The following is a 16,269-nucleotide window of genomic DNA, read 5'->3' on the forward strand; positions in this document are numbered from 1 at the left end:
AAGACGACATGACATGGATTTTATGAGGTTAGACAAAGGAAAAAAGTTGTGATGTCATGATGACTTTTGTAAGTACCTTTTCCGATTTTGTTTGTGTTTGGAGCTTAACAAAATGAATTGCTATGTGATGATTAGTAATTCTCCTTTGTTCTTCCACAGAAACAATAATATGTTCATATTCCTACACAAGATGATGTTCACAGCATCTGCGTTCAAGTCAAAAAGAAGATGAATTTCATCTTTTTCCCCACCTATGTATTTATTATAAATACATGTATACACAGGCTACAAGTCATGAATATGGAATATTACTGATAAAGAGTATGTACAAATCTCAGTTTTCATGTATTTACAGTACATACAGTGGTTTATAAAGGACATGCGCCATGTTACTGCAATAGCATCAATCTATGGAACCTATCATATTATATTCCATGTTATAAATAGTTACCGATTCTTCGATATCTGCTCATGTATGACTAATATTCACATAACACGGTTCCCTTTTTGTATAACAGTGCCTTAATGTGAGCTACTCCCTGTTATGGAGGTCGCAAAGTAGTTTCAGTCTGCATCTTCGGATGATAGGCATTTCTGCCTGGCTTCGTGATCGTCAAACGTCACTTTCTTATTCCGTTTGGGATCAATCCAGGAGTTTCGAATCACCGCGTTGTTTGGCAGCGGATCTGCTTCGATGATGGAAACCACCCGTTTCTTCATTTTGCTTTTCAAGACTTTCTGGAACTTCTGCCTCGTGAAGGCATACAAGAGAGGATGGAAGACCGTGGTGCCGTAGGCCATGACCAGAAAACCCATTCGGAGCTTGACGGTGAGGTCGCTGGGGCCTGTGCTGAGGATCACAGTGTTTAAAACAGTGATGGGCGTCCAGCAGAGGAGGAACGTGGAGATGATTAGCAACGACATACGGAAAACGCGCTTTTGGCGCTCACGCCGCTCACGGTGGCGTTTGACGGCCCTTCGCAGAGCGATGATCACCGAGACGGATGTGCGCATGCCAAGCGGAGCATTTCCTCGGTTGCTGCTCTGCGAGGCGTCCGTGATCTCGGGCAGCTGTTGCTCAGATGTTGACATAAGGGAAAAGTTATTTTTCCTCCTCATCTTTTTCTTCTTCTTCTGTGTAGCGTGGAAGCGTGTACCAATGCGTATGTTGAGTGCCTGTAGGATCTTGGTGTACGTGACTAGCATGATGATGGCAGTCAAACAGAAAATGGGGATTTGGGCCACTAGGTGGTAGTACAGACCAAGTTCAGTGTAATATTCGTTGACGTGGACAACGGTGGTCTGATTGGCTTTGGTGGGCTCCGGTCCCAAGAATCCCACCTCGATAAATGGCACCAAGAAACTGAGAAAGGACAGCACCCAAATGCAACCTAACAGAGCTACCGCTCGTCCCATAGTCAGCACACGATTGGCTGGTTTCACGGAGATGTCGTATCGGTCCAAAGTGATGGCTAGTACGTTTGCTGCCGTAGCCACGCTTGCAAAGGACACGCAGGCCTCATGAAAGCAGCAGACGAGCACCGTGTCGTCTTGCAGCGATAGCATCAACACAACAATGGTTAGAGGGATGCAGCAAACGCACACCAACACATCCAGCACATGGAGGTTCATGGTGACAATGTTGCTGACAGAATTGACCAGGTTGGACTTCATGCAGTAGAGGGCCAGTACGGTAAGGTTGCTGCTCAATCCCAGGACGATCTCCAGCATGAGGAATCCGGTCAGGGACACCTGGAAGCTGAGTGTGTAAGGGTAAGGGCTGGCCACCGTCATGGCGGGACTCACGGACTCTGTGATGTCGAGGACTGTAACGTTACTCATGGTGCTTTCTTCCTCCGTTGCGGGAGGGACGTGCATTATCCTAAAAGGTAAAAATAGAAGGATGCATAATCAGAGAAATGTGTGGGAAGAACAGCATTGCGTCATATTGTATTGAATTGAGAATCATCTAGAAATCCAGTTTGGTTCCCAAATTGGAATATATGTAGCAAACCAGCCTCACGACAATTCGTCCTTATTTTACAAGGTGGCTAATTTGTATGAATTTGTATGACATCATTCGTACAATTTGTGTTAAATCACGTATTTTATGGGTTGCACAATTCGTATGAATTTGTGTGAATGACCTACACCTAACCCCGCTTCTAAACTAACCCATCACTGGGGTCTAGACAAATCATACAAAATTGTACGAGTGAGGTCGTATGAATTAGCCACCTCGCAAAATATGTACGAATTGGTCGTGAGATAGCGTTGAGCAAACAGATTGAAATTCTTATGTTTTTCTTGCAGATAGATAGATAGATAATGTCATTCCAATACAACTTTCTGTGGGCTGTAGCCAAGTTCATTCAAAATTCTGATTCATTCACTCTGAACTCATTCAGAATTTTGCCTAACTCTGCTTGTTGATGTGCTTCTAATCTAAAAGATCGCAACTAAACAACAATAACATTTATGCAATTGGCAGATGCATTTTTTTTTTTAATCAGTTTTTGTTTTCCCTGGGATTCAAACTCATGACCTTGGCATTGCTAGCTAGTGCCATGTGCTACTCTTTGAGCTACAGGAAATTCAAATGAAGTTGTCTGCAATGGTGACAGGATGTTATTATTCAAGAACCAACAAAATCATTAGATAAACTGTGTTTTCCCTTTTTTCATCTCTTAATGACCAGGTTTAACTCCATTTGCATAAAATTTAGCAGTTTTCTAACATGGATCAGTTCAGAAAATGCACAAATTGTCTGCAGATTCCATCTCGGCCTGCTAATGGCTTTATATTAGATGTTTGTGTGCACGGTGACTAATAATGCATCGGCCATTCTGTGTTGGCCGCTGCTATGAATAGACACACTTTAGTTATTATTTTAGTCCACAATGCAGTTTCATTTGTTGTGCAGCGATGGATTGCTCCATTTACAAATGTGAATGTCTTTAGTGCTGGGTTTCATTCATCACCAAGGGGGAAAATTCAGAGAGAGAGAGGATCGCTGAGATAATAAGTATGAACCTGGCTTTTGTAATTTACTCCAATGTAGATGAATGCTTCAAGGTGCCAACATGGAACTAATAAGACTTTGTGTTGTGATGTAGACTGACCGACACAGTGGAGTGAAACCAAATGGAAATTCTAATGACTTCATGAGCTAAAACACAACACCTCACAGATCATCAAGCTTGTTTTCTGGACATCCTTGACGACTAATGACAACTGTCTAATAGTTTATTATACACATTTGTTGACTTACCCTTCCCCTTCCAGCTTCTTTCTCAGCCTCGGGAGTCAGCAGTCGAGTCAAGATAATCTGGAAGTTGTACAACTTGTACATCAGCCTTAGGCATGGCCTTTCAAGGAAGTATTCTGCGCTTCTTGATCCTCGTAATCCAAGTGATTTTTTCGCTTAGCGTTCAGAGAGGACAATTTGGCAGCAGTTTCTTTAGTTTTTACAAAACCAAACAATATGTTTGATCCCTTGCCATGTCCAGAACTAACAAAGAGGTGTCATTCTTGTTCTCTTTCAGAGGTTTCGCTCTTGTTTGTTTAAGAGTCCTAAGAAAATGGCGAGTGATTCAGAGACAACTGAAAACGATTGTTTTGATTGATTATTATATCCACATTAGGGTTGGGAAGTTGTGTTAATCTCCCTCGATACCATTAGGATGAAGAAATCCAGTAACCTGGTCTCACACCGTTCCTTCAACACTGATGTATTCCCGTTATTGCATTTTTATGGGCCCTAGAAAGTGATAAATCCACATTGATTTGCTGATTTGCATGTGCCATCTGCCAAAGCATCCAAGGTCACAAAATTGTTTAGGTCAGTATGAGGGGGTGGTGCATTCTGGGTGTTGGAAATCTAATTTCCTGTCCCCTCACAGAAGGTGACCTTTAGGCTGCGTCGTCAATGTTGTCTGAAGCACATTATAAAACCACTCTGCATCCGTAGTGTGCAAAGGAATGACTTCACCTGGGAAATCCACTCTAGGGAATGTCCTTGCAGGCCGGAGAGACTCTGCAATGCACTTTGGAAGCAGTTTTCTTCAGCTCTTTAATCCTTCAATCCTGCCTTGAAAAAAGCAAGAAGCATTGATAAGTGAACAATCAATTATTCATTAAGCCTGCATCAAATCCATCATCAAGTAACGACTTCCATGTGTCATCCATTCATCTTTACCAAGCAGTCTGTGGAAATGCACAAGCCCTGGTTTTGCTTAACGTCCATGTGAAGGTACACCTGTGAACCTGCAGGGGTTGATGGATGGGCTTGTGCATCTTGGGAACAATCTACAAACACTCATTTCCAAAGCAATGCCTTTTAGAGAAGGTAACACAAGCACCTGTGATTTTTAAGTCTGTAATTTCTCACATCATTTTTCACTCAAGAATACAACTTGATGATTCACGTGTAACGAGGTGATCATGTTCCAGCCATGAATGAGACATTACACTGTACATTCTTCCCAGATGTCACAGTCCAGCAGACTTTGATAAATCGGGGGAAACCGTAAACAGTATCGATCAGGTTTTGGGGGCAAAATTTGTCAGAGGAGACATGGATCAATAGACTAACTATAGTCGGATTGTTGTTTACAGGCAGTGGCAAGATAGTCACAAATGTAGACACTGAGGAGGACACGTCCCCTCAGCTATTCAGATTAGTCATCAAACTGGAGCTTTCACTGATACATTTTTTTTTTTAATTACCTACATTCCTTCAGTCATGAATATTTAGTTGTATTCTTGAAATATGCATTATTTAGTTCTGCTCTATCCTTCGTTTTGTTGATTTATTCAAGTTTGATTTACTAGGGCAACTCCAATTTTGACAGATTGCTGTCTAAAAGATGCTGGTGTCACCCAGGGAGCCGTATATCTGCTATCTTCTAAGTTTCGACATCTGCTTTTTTTTGGGATTATAACTGTTTAAATGGTTTTCTATCCAGTGGCATGCATATTCATTCAATCACATTTGATCTCCAAAGTTATTCGACATCGTTCTCTTACCTTTGCGCTCCCGGAGTTCTCATCTGTCGTGCAACAGCTACAGCTTCACCAAAGCATCATCTGAGATCCACAAGTGCATCTTCTGCACACACTTTTGCAGCCGTTGCATGTCATTGTGTCGTGAACCTGCTTCCCGCTGAGGAGCATGAATCAAGTGCTGTCCGTGTGAACTGTCAGCGGTGCCAGCGGAGTGAAACAGACGTCCCCTGACTTTGATCTACTGTCCTGCTAACTCTGTCTTGCTGCTTTTCCTCTGCCTTGATCCCACACGCTCTCTTCAAACTGTGATGCGTTGAAGTGTTGCCGTTGCACCCCTCTGTTGCGCCTCCTCATCCTCTCTTGTCCCCATCTCTCTCTCTCTCATTCGTTCCTTCTCTATCTTAGTCTCCCTCTCTCACTCACTGCGGCGGTTTTGCAGTGTTGCTCCCTCCTCTGATTGGTTTGTCGTAATGGGGTTAACCCTTTCCTCCCTGGAGAGTGGGGTTGCACTCTTTCTTTTGTTTTCTTGTCATTCTCTCCATCCAGCTTTTCCCTCCATCCTGCGATGGCAGCACAGTCTCGGCTGCATCTGTCAGTCCCTGCGGAGATGCTTCTGGTTCTATTTAAGCACTGTGTCGGAGTTGCATGTTTTCATTCATATTTGATGCCGTGCTCTGTGATGAAAGTGGATGGGGACTACTGGGAAAAGGGCACAAAAAGAGTGTGGCTCTGTTCCAATCCTAGTGAGCTGCCTACGTAGGCAACATTTTATGGCATACAGGCTGTTTTTAAATACCTCATTTGGCTCTTTTTTTTAAAGCAGCATTACATGAATCCATAACGGAGAAGGTTGTCCCAGAATGAATTGCGATAAGCTCAGGGAAAAAAAAAAATCTAAGCGAAGTCATTTGTTCAGTAACAGAACATATATAAAATTTAGACATGAAACGATATAAAAAATACTGGCTGATACCTATAAGCCAATAACATGTTTCATCTATACACACACAATATTTAAATACAAATGTATGTCTACATATATTATTTTCAATTAATAATATTTACAATACTTAGTAAATACTAAATATTTAGATAAAAAATGCTATGTAATGTAATAATGTTAGTAATAATATTATATGTAATATATTAATATTTTTGAGAATTTATGACAAATTTCCATTTATGGGGTTATTACAGGTTATTATAAAAATGCATATCTACATGTAATATTTTAAATAAATATTTACTAAAAATGAATATACTGATAATACTCAATATTCATTTTCAGTATGAAAATATTAATTGTGGGAAATATATATATATATATATATATATATATATATATATATTATTTTGACATATGCTTAAGATTATATTTAATTAGCCTAATTAAATTATTAGTACCTTTAAAGATTAACATAATCATAGATAGTGATTTTGAAAAGGTAATCTAAATGTAAAATTAGAGGAAATAGGCAATTACATATCTAACATTGACCGATAAATTAATGAATGTGAACCCATATCGACCGATAACCAATATTTACCACTATATTGTTCATCCGTAAAAATGCACAATGCAAACAAAAGTTCAGGCTTTTTGAACACAACATGATTTTACCTAATATTTGTGTGTGATATTTTGTATTTTTTTGATTCAAATGTCATAAGCAGCATGCTAATGGTAAATTATTTAAATCGTTTGTTCCTAAGGTCTCATGTTGACCTGTATGCTAATAGTATGACGTAAGAGTTGCTGCCTATGTAGAGCAAATTGTTAACTAACGAGATTCTATTTGTAGCCAACTGTGTAGGTAGTATAGGCATTGCACTAGCTTTAGGAATGGAGCATGTGTGTTTGATTTATATGATGGGAACACTTAGTGTGTGTGTAATATGTAGAGGATTTGTGATTGATAGTTTCAATTAAGTCGGCCTGTCAGCTACCAGAAAGAGCATTCTTTCTCAATTTGTTTTGTTTGGCTCATTTGGCAGGTAAGGGGGGCGTCTAAAGTGACAGTTTCTACAAGAATATGTGTATGTGTGTGTGTCTGTGTTCACATTTGAAGCAGTTGTTGGCATGCAGCTCTCCACACGTTCTGATTCTGAAAAGCACATGTTGTATTATTAAGTGGTAAACAGTCTTCTATAGACATGGCAGCAGTGCCACTGAAAACTTTGCACTAAAGACAGGCTCGATATTTCAGCTGCCATTAATATTTCAGCATGCTTTCCCAGCAGCCTTCCAAGACTGCAGAGTAATATTCTGTTATTCCTAACCATTTTTCTGTGATGGTTTTTAGAGGGAAATGACACTAGCGTTCAGCGTTGTGTGCTGTGAATAAAAATGTATGATGAATATTAAAAATAGCTCTTTTGATTGCCATATATATTGTTCCTCACTCGACAGTTATGGGTCTCAATATATGTGTGGTTATATGAAAAAACAGACAGATGAAGGCTGTGAAAAGAAAAAATAGTGCAGTAAGTATATTTTACAGATATGTTCACTTACTATACTTTGGTGGGTACTGTGATGGTATCTGATGGTATCTGATGGTAAGATAAGTTTTCTAACTGATTCTTATGGTACTCTACACTATAAAAAATTGAGTTGTTTCAACCAAACTTTGGGTCAAATATGGAATAACCCAGCTAAATTTTTACATTTATTTTTTAACCCAAAAGTTGGGTTTAACAACACAGCATTTTTAGAGTATATAAGTAGCTACCATGATGCATGTCCAAAAAGTCCAAAGTAATGTCATTTACCATATTAATACCATGGGATTTTCATGGCACATGTCCAAAAAGTCCAAATTAATGTAATTTACCATATTAATACCATGGGATTTTCATGGCACATGTCCAAAAAGTCCAAATTAATGTAATTTACCTTATTAATACCATGGGATTTTCATGGCAAATCTACAAAAAGTCCAAATTAATGTAATTTACCTTATTAATACCATGGTATTTTCATGGCACATGTCCAAAAAGTCCAAAGTAATGTAATTTATCATATTAATACCATGGGATTTTCATGGCACATGTCCAAAAAGTCCAAATTAATGTAATTTACCTTATTAATACTATGCGATTTTCATGGCAAATCTACAAAAAGTCCAAAGTAATGTAATTTACCATATTAATACCATGGGATTTTCATGAGACATGTCTAAAAACTTGATACAAGCATTGTGCCAAGTGCCACATCTAAAATATTGTAGTTTTGTGAAGGTAACCTAAGTATAGGCTACACCACCATTCAGTCTCTTCTGCTCAGCAAGGCTGCAAAACAGAAATATTTATACAATTTAAAATAACAGTTTTCTATTTGAATATATTTTAAAAAGTCATCTATTCCTGTGATGTAAAGCTTGATTGCCAAGCATCATTACTCCAGTCTTCAGAATCACATGATCCTCCAGAAATCATTCTAATATACTGATTTACTGCTCAATAAACATTTATATTATTATCCATTATAAATACAATTGTGCTGCTTCATATTTTGGTGGAAACCATGATACAAATGACAAATAGAAACTTCAAAAGAACAGCATTTATTTAAAATTATATTAGGCCTATATTGCAAAATATAAGCTACCATGGTATTTCCATGTATCTACACAATAAATTCCATGATGTTTTTAAGTAAACTGGGTTTATGTTATACAACACATATTTTAGTCATATAACCTATTATTAATCTAAATAAACATGATTTATGCAAAGAAAATGCTAAGTATTTTGAACGCACTGGAGTAATGGAGTATGCCATCTAAAATTTTCATTCGTTTTTTAAGTGGAGTTTACCTCAGAAATCTGGTCTGGTCAAAGAGACAGACTTGACTAAATTTAAGCTGCACATTTTTCTAGAGCGACAGACAGACAGCTGGGATTTCCAGCACTCAAGCTCAGCTTCGATCCGTCCGCTATCGCTCTGGGAGTAAAACTGCTGAAACCCTGTTGGACTTCTGATTTTTCTCGGCCTGGCCATCTGAGAGGCTTTTTTTGGCTGTGCCAGAAATCAGTTTGAGCAAGACAGCGGTCTCAGCAGTGGCTCTTTTATCTCTCTAGTGCAGTGCCACTCATGCTCTTTGTAGCCGGAGTGTTCAGTCTCCCGGTAGATTAGCAGAACGCTAATAGAGTCGCCCGCCTTTGTGTTACTGAAGTGGCAGGAGTGTTTTAATCACTCGCTTCTTAATACGCACTGTAAATCTGAAAACTTTCTCGACTAAAGTGGTAAAAGCAAGCGAGAACTGGAGTAGAAAGTGTTTTACATCTTTAGGTGAAAGCAGGATGCTTCTAAAATGAACAAATTAAAGTTAAATGCTAGTTGGGACGATCACTCAGTGCTAATTAACATACTAATTTCACATCATCTATTTTGATGCCGTTGTTCATCGACACCATGTTTTTTTTAGTGTGACTATAGAGGTTTAATTTAAAGCTGTCCCCCTAATCGAGATCCTCTTTGTTTTTGTGCCAGATAAATACTGTAATGCAGTAATGAAATTATAAGCTTTAAATAAAGCAACTCAACATTCCTTCGTTACTATAGTTCTTAAGTGACGTTTTGGAATTAGGAATGGATCTTGGGCTCCGCTGTTAAACTCAACTTGTAGCGAATGGCAGTTCTGCACAAAAGAGGGCTTTTATAGACACTCTGTTGTTATTTTTTTTAATGGTTTTACACACTCGTGCCATAGAACAGTTGTATAAATGCTATATCACACTCGTAGACATGAGATATGGCTGAATATTGTCATGCCGTGACTACCTACATGGTCAATCAAACTGTAGAATCAATTAGCCTGTCTGCAAATTTTTTCAATCCTCTTATTCAGTGCTAAATGTTCATCTCTGTGCAATCAATGAATAATAATTGGTCGTGGGGCTCCACTGATGTGCTTCTACTCCAGCCAGCCTGCATTTATAAGCCCTTTGATGTTTAAGCAAACAAATCACTCATCTTTGTTTGCATTTATGACACTCTGAATCTGATTTGTGTGCAATACACGGTAGCCTGAAGTGATTAATCTTTATTGTTGGAGCTTGTAAATTTGATAATATGGTCAGTGAGGCAAGACTGTTTTGTCTGTGCGTAATTGTGGTCTTTCTCACTCTCTTTTTTCATCCTTGATGTCTCATTGCATCATCAGTTCTTATTAGCACGTTATGAGATTTGTTTACTGTATGTGTTCTGTGTCATCTCTGGTCCTCTGTGATGTCAGACTAATTGGTTACATTAATTAGTGCTGGTGAGGTCACATGCTTCGTATTGATTGTATTCATGAGATTAATGGCTTTACATGTTCTTGAAAAAAAAGACTTTGGGGCCGTCAAATAAAGAATTATGGTGTATGTTAGTTATTATTGGTCGTAAGTTGTAATAGTTAATGTTGACTGAACATTTTGCATTTTATATATTGTTGATTAAGCTTGCTAGAAAAGAAATAATCATTTAGCAGGTTTATGAGGTTTATATGAAAAATTACATTTTTCTTCATTCAGAGGGATAATATGCAGCTTCCATAACTAATTTACCTCCTTATTTTTTGGATCAGTGCTAAAAAAGCTTCATTTGTCAGTAACTTTGTCAAAAAGAGAGAAAGAAATATTAAATTGCCCAATGAAAATGACTTAAATTATGACTTCCAAATACATAAATGCAAACTTCCCAAAGACGACTCAAATGCAGCTATAATCTAGTGAAAATGGAGAACCAATCATACCTGAAATCATGCAGTCATTATTTTGGAAATGATTGCATTTCATATAAATTGAGGTGGATGCAATTTCGGTTCAGTAGACAAAGTAAGTGTGTTTTTTCTGAGGTCTTTTGTTGGATTCAGTTGGTTTCACAGCCTGACAGTCTTATCTGGTTGGACAACTGGTCTACCATTCTAACCCGGTTAACAAATGGCTAAAACACCTTGAAATATTTCAAACCAGACCAGTGGAAACCATCCTGGTCTTTAGCTGGTCTCACAGCCTGGCCAAGCTGGGTTAGATGGACAACCAACTGGTCTACCATCCTGACCAGTTAACAAATGGCTAAACCCCCTTGAAATTCAAACCAGACCAGTTTGACCAATGGAAACCGTCCTGGTGTCCAGCAGAGAACAGCAAACCACCTGAGGCTTGTTCATGAGTCCTCAACCTTGAAGTCACAAAAGATTTAGGTATTTCCAGTTATGCAGTTAACAAAGATTGTAGCTTAATTAAAATTTTGTCTAAAATTTGGGAGCAAAAAGGCTGATAACACTAGTTTAAGATAAGGTTGCAATTTTGGACAATGCACTAATATTTTAAATGCACTTATAAAGTAAATGACTACTCCTATATATTACAGCATAGCACACCAAAGGAGACAGAGCAGCTTTTTACTCAGTCACTGCAAGCTCCTTGACTTCCTGTTTGAGTTGCATGTTTACATTAGCTTGTTATCGTGAGAAAGGACAGGTCCGCTGTTTCAGAATGCAGCAGACATGCTCCAGAGGACACATTGTTCACCCCGCGGTCAGAGATTCAAGAGAGAAACTGCTATGTCATGCATTAACAAATCCTGGGGTTCTCCACACTCTGCTTAGTATTACAAGAGCTATGTTATGAAACCTAGTGAGCTGTGTTGCTGTCCACTGCCTACACTGACAGTAAAGTAGCATGATATTGAAATGATTTGAAACACTATACACTAGAAAAATAGATTCTATTGATGTAATCCTCCAAAATATGTAATGTACTAGATTAAATTGTGCCATCAGCCATCATTTCCCACTGATTTTAGGAATAAATTATTGGTAAGGTTAGGTTTAGGGGTAGGGATTGGGTTAAGTTTCTATTTTTGGAAAATAATGTTGATCCAGGATCATCAAAAAGATGTTGATCCAGGAACATGTCTTACTTGGCAAAATCACGGCGACCCCGGCGCAATGCGACGCAAGGCGTTGCGTGAGTGTGTTTGCTAGTTTCAATCCGGCTAGTTACAATTCACATTTTCCCATCTAGCGCCACACACCGTTTAATTAGCAAATGCATTTGCGCTCACTTGTGTGCCCATGTGCATGCTGGTCTAAAGAAAGAGGTGTGTTCAGGCACATTGATGGCGCATTGCTATTTTAAGAAGCTGAAAAACAGACTGCGCCATAGACCAACTCAAACCTGGTCTAAAGTCTGCCGAAAATGTTTTTTCTTTGTTATTTTAAGAGCGTACACACTGCTTATTAAACACAGGGACAAACAGCAGCACACAAAACATGCCAATATTACAACTTAAAGGATTGCAATGCATAAGATTCTTTTTTGTAGGCCTATATATATATTATATGCCTACATGTCATAATGGGTAAATGGCTACATGTCATAATGGATAGTCATCGCATGTATCAGAATTAGGCTATTTTGCTATCTCTTCACAGCATGTTAATTGATGGATCTGGAGTGGTGTGGATTACTTGTGGATTATTGTGATGTTTTCATCAGCTGTTTAGACTCTCATTCTGACGGCACCCATTCACATCCACTGGTGAGCAAGTGATGAAATGCTACATTTCTCCAAATCTGATGAAGAAAACAAACTCCTCTACATCTTGGAGTTCAACCACTGAGGTATATTTTTTTTCATTTAACAAACTTGGTAATCACTAAACCAGAAATGTTGAACGGCAGAGTACATTTTTCTACGTGAATCACAGTTGTTTGTCCTGGCCATAGAAAATATGTTGCATATTTATTTTTTCTCCCAGGGACCCTAAACAACACACTGCGCACTGCGGGATCATCTGATGATTATCACGTGTCGTCGAGCTTGACAGTCACTTGAACGTTTGGGACGTGAACTCATCATTCACGAGCCCATGTGCAGTCAGAAACCCACCAGCTCCTGCTGTGAGGCTCAGAAGACGAGACGTCCTGTTTGTTTTTCCACATCAAGAGAGCCTTTCAGTCGGATGTCGCTCAGAGAACCAGAGGAACTTCCATGTAAACATTCGACGTGTGAACATCCAATGCAGACAAGAATGTCTCCCACTTTCTCACGCTGAAACCCATCGGTATTCATCAGGGCTTTCAAAAGCGGGATGCACACCCCATAATTCTGCTCTTGAAGTGGTGGGCATTAGTGTTTAGTAATGACAAGCTGACTGATCTCTTTCCCGTTCCAGTAGAGATGACTGATGTTAGCGATGCTGCTGCGGTCTCAGAATGAATGAGCTGAGATGTTGTTCTTGGCCTGTTCCAGTGTTTGATTAGGTGGTTTATTTTGTGTGAGTAATAATAATAATCGAAAGCTTTTTTAATCTATTATTTTGCTTCAAGATTTAGATTAGCAATCTAGTCCAGCATGCGTATAAAAATGTCAAATCGCTATGTTAGAAAGAGTTTTGACATGGGTTATTATTATTATAGTTAACTAAAACTTAAAAAAAAATTATGTTAAAACTAAATTTATCATTGCATATTTAACTTTCAAAAAAATCACACGACATTATAAACAGTGAACAATGTAGCATACACTTGTTTGAAATATTAATTGTCGAATAATGTCTACTTTTTTTTAAACCGTAGTAGGCAGAATTTTGTATATTTTAAGATGCAGCTATTTCATTCTGGAGATAACGTCGAAATACTTATGTTCACCTTGAAACACCCTTGTTCAAGAAAGGGTGTCAGGAATAAAAAAGGAAAAGCAGGTTTACGATTCGTCCTGGACTTCAAAGGTGCAGACACTTCAGTCCTGTCTTTCTCCTGCACTGGTCCCTGCACATACTAACACGGTCTGAATATCTGATGACTTCTGCTGCCAGGCTTTCAGATGGATCCCGTCTGTCCAAGCCTTGGGCTGAAAGCTTGCCGTGTAAATAGCGGTTCAGTTAGAGCATCTGCGAAGGTAAAAGAGATGCGGGATCTGCTGCTTTGTACTGAAGATGAGCTTCATGAAAAAAGTGAGGAGAGTGTTCTGTCTTCCAGCAGGACTGTGAATTCTGGGTAAAAGTGTTGTAGTACTGGTGTATCCTCATGTGCCCAGACCTTTTTTTTTTTTTGATTTATATTGCATTGGACAAGTCTTAACTTTTATAAAGAATATCTCTTTGGATTTGAGACTTTAGTCTTTGCAACTTTACAGATCTTCTTTATGCACCAAGAGCTTGTAACTCTCCAAAGAGAAAGGAAAAATTTTAATAGCATCATATGACCCCTTTTAATCTGATATCAGATTTAACAAACCTCCAAAACTGATCTGAACAAATGTATCTTTTTATTTATTTTTATAATCAATTTATATTCAAGTTCAATTACATTTTTAAGTAAATTTTAGGTAACTGGCTAATCTAAAACTAAAAGACACCAAATGTATTTAATTTATGTTCACTTAATTTAACATTTAATATAATATAATTATTGATTTAAATTTTATTTTACTTATGCTATGCAATGGCATAACTTTTTTTTATATATATTTTTTATTTTTATTTTCAAGTGGTGCAGAGTAGTAATGTGCAGGGCTATTCAATGTAACCAACTAAATTATTTTTACATGATGTTTAGGGAATGGTAAATGCAAAATTTTTTAATTAAATGCAATAACGAAGTTTATTTGGGATGTAATGGTGACCTGATTTCAAATATGCACCAGGACATTTCTTGATAGTGAGATATAAAACACCCAATAAAGTCTTTTTTTAGGCTTGTTCCTGGCTTCATCTATAAAAGATGTTACATGTAAGCAGACAAGACTTATAAAAAACTTTTTTATACAACTTTGCAAGTCCAGCAACCAGTTCCTCTTCAGAAACACTTACAGTAACAAGCCCAGGGACTTGTTAAACATGCCTTTTGGTTTCCTGACAGACTGATAAAATCCTGTGCATCTTGATTCCAGAAATTGTGTAAAACTAGACAGATTTGTGCAGTATGCATCAGTCAGTCTGTGAACAGTCCACGAGCATATCTGCGACTGACACTAGTGTTACAGAGCCGCACACACACACACACCCACACTTTTTTGTGCTGTTTAAAGGTCACCTCAAATGCCCTGTCTTGTCTTTATCTTAATTTCAAATCTGCTGTGATTTATTTCATCCTTTGAGTTTTTTCTCATCCTTTTCCTTTCTCTGACTTTTGTACCGGTCTCTGTAGCTGTACTTTCAGAGCGATCGTAATTGAATAACCTTTCATCAATAGAGTAACACTCTTTGCTCCTCTTCAAAGGGTCATTGAGATGAAAACACTGCCTATTGTGTGTCTTCATGGTTGCTTTAATGAACCGTTCTTCGATGATTGTTTCAGTTGTAGGTAAGTAAACTTATTTTTCAGTATCGTGACAATAACTTTTCTGCTTTTATCTGCTTTTACAATCAGACTTAACTCAAAAGTTAATACTTAAAGAGTTGGAGAAATGTTGCATTGCATCACATTGCTCACAAAGTGAATGGGTGCCGTCAGAGTGAGAGTCCAAACAGTTGATAAAAACATCAGAATAATCCAGTCCATCAGTTAACATCTTGAGTAGCTAAAACTACGTGTTTGTAAGAAAGTTTGATTTATTAGTTGTTTAGACCCTCATTCTGACGGCACCCATTCACTGCAGAGGATCAACTGGTGAGCAAGGGATGTAATGCTACATTTCTCCAATCTGATGAAGAAACAAACTCATCCTAAGCTTGGATGTCCTGAGGGTGAGTACATTTTCAGCAAATGTTCATTTTTGTGTGAAATATCCCTTTAAAGTTAGCCATTTGCTCAAACCATTAACCAAAAAGTTATTTTGAGCCACACGCTATTGAGTTTAGCGTCCAAATAATGATCTACGTAAGCTAAATAATGTCCTTTTGCTTTACTTTTCATAAAATGTCTTACTTGATGTTTGCATTTGTTTGGCCTTTATTAGTTCTCAGCGCTCACCTCTCAGAAAGTGGCTCCAGACCGTTCAAGCACGACAGCCGTAATGAACTTAATAACCGTGAAATGAAGTTTTGTGATCTATGGAGAGGAGTAGAGTTTCTGTGAGTAAATCCTTGTCACATTCTGCACTTTTTTTGTTAAAGAGAATGACACGAGACAGTAAGTGTTAAAAGCGGAGACAGGCATTCTGCACGGACATAAATGTTCAATTATCTTTATTTTCACGACTGCACTTAGTCCATTCTGAGCATGAACAAAACTAATTGATTGCGGATTTGGTTTCTGGTGACGTTATTTGTAATGGGACTGCGGTCTATTGTTAGACTCTATGATATAGTCATCTCTTTTTGC

General features: G+C 38.2%; 1 protein-coding gene and 1 pseudogene across 2 annotated transcripts; both read right to left on the bottom strand.

The window, feature by feature from the left end:
• Positions 1 to 472: 472 nt before the first annotated feature.
• LOC113043190 (probable G-protein coupled receptor 22) lies at positions 473 to 6,003 on the bottom strand. Of its 2 annotated transcripts, none has more exons than XM_026202416.1 (3): positions 5,029 to 6,003; positions 3,272 to 4,086; positions 473 to 1,882 (listed from the first exon to the last, which is right to left on the bottom strand). In XM_026202416.1, the coding sequence occupies exon 3, from the start codon at positions 1,876 to 1,878 to the stop codon at positions 565 to 567; it is 1,314 nt and encodes a 437-aa protein (XP_026058201.1). In that variant the 5' UTR covers positions 1,879 to 1,882; positions 3,272 to 4,086; positions 5,029 to 6,003; the 3' UTR covers positions 473 to 564. The 2 variants fall into 2 exon arrangements, with proteins under 2 accessions (XP_026058201.1, XP_026058200.1); XM_026202415.1 differs by having other exon boundaries at positions 3,272 to 4,090.
• Positions 6,004 to 12,910: 6,907 nt separating this feature from the next.
• LOC113042823 (iron-responsive element-binding protein 2-like) overlaps positions 12,911 to 16,269 on the bottom strand; it is a 9,216-nt pseudogene continuing 5,857 nt past the window's right edge.

Source organism: Carassius auratus, chromosome 25 (genome assembly GCF_003368295.1).
Source record: "Carassius auratus strain Wakin chromosome 25, ASM336829v1, whole genome shotgun sequence".
NCBI lineage: Eukaryota > Metazoa > Chordata > Actinopteri > Cypriniformes > Cyprinidae > Carassius > Carassius auratus.

What these genes read in the sequence shown, in the direction of transcription:
- LOC113043190 (XM_026202416.1), bottom strand. Translation starts at nt 1,878, where the DNA reads ATGCACGTCCCTCCCGCAACGGAGGAAGAAAGCACCATGAGTAACGTT.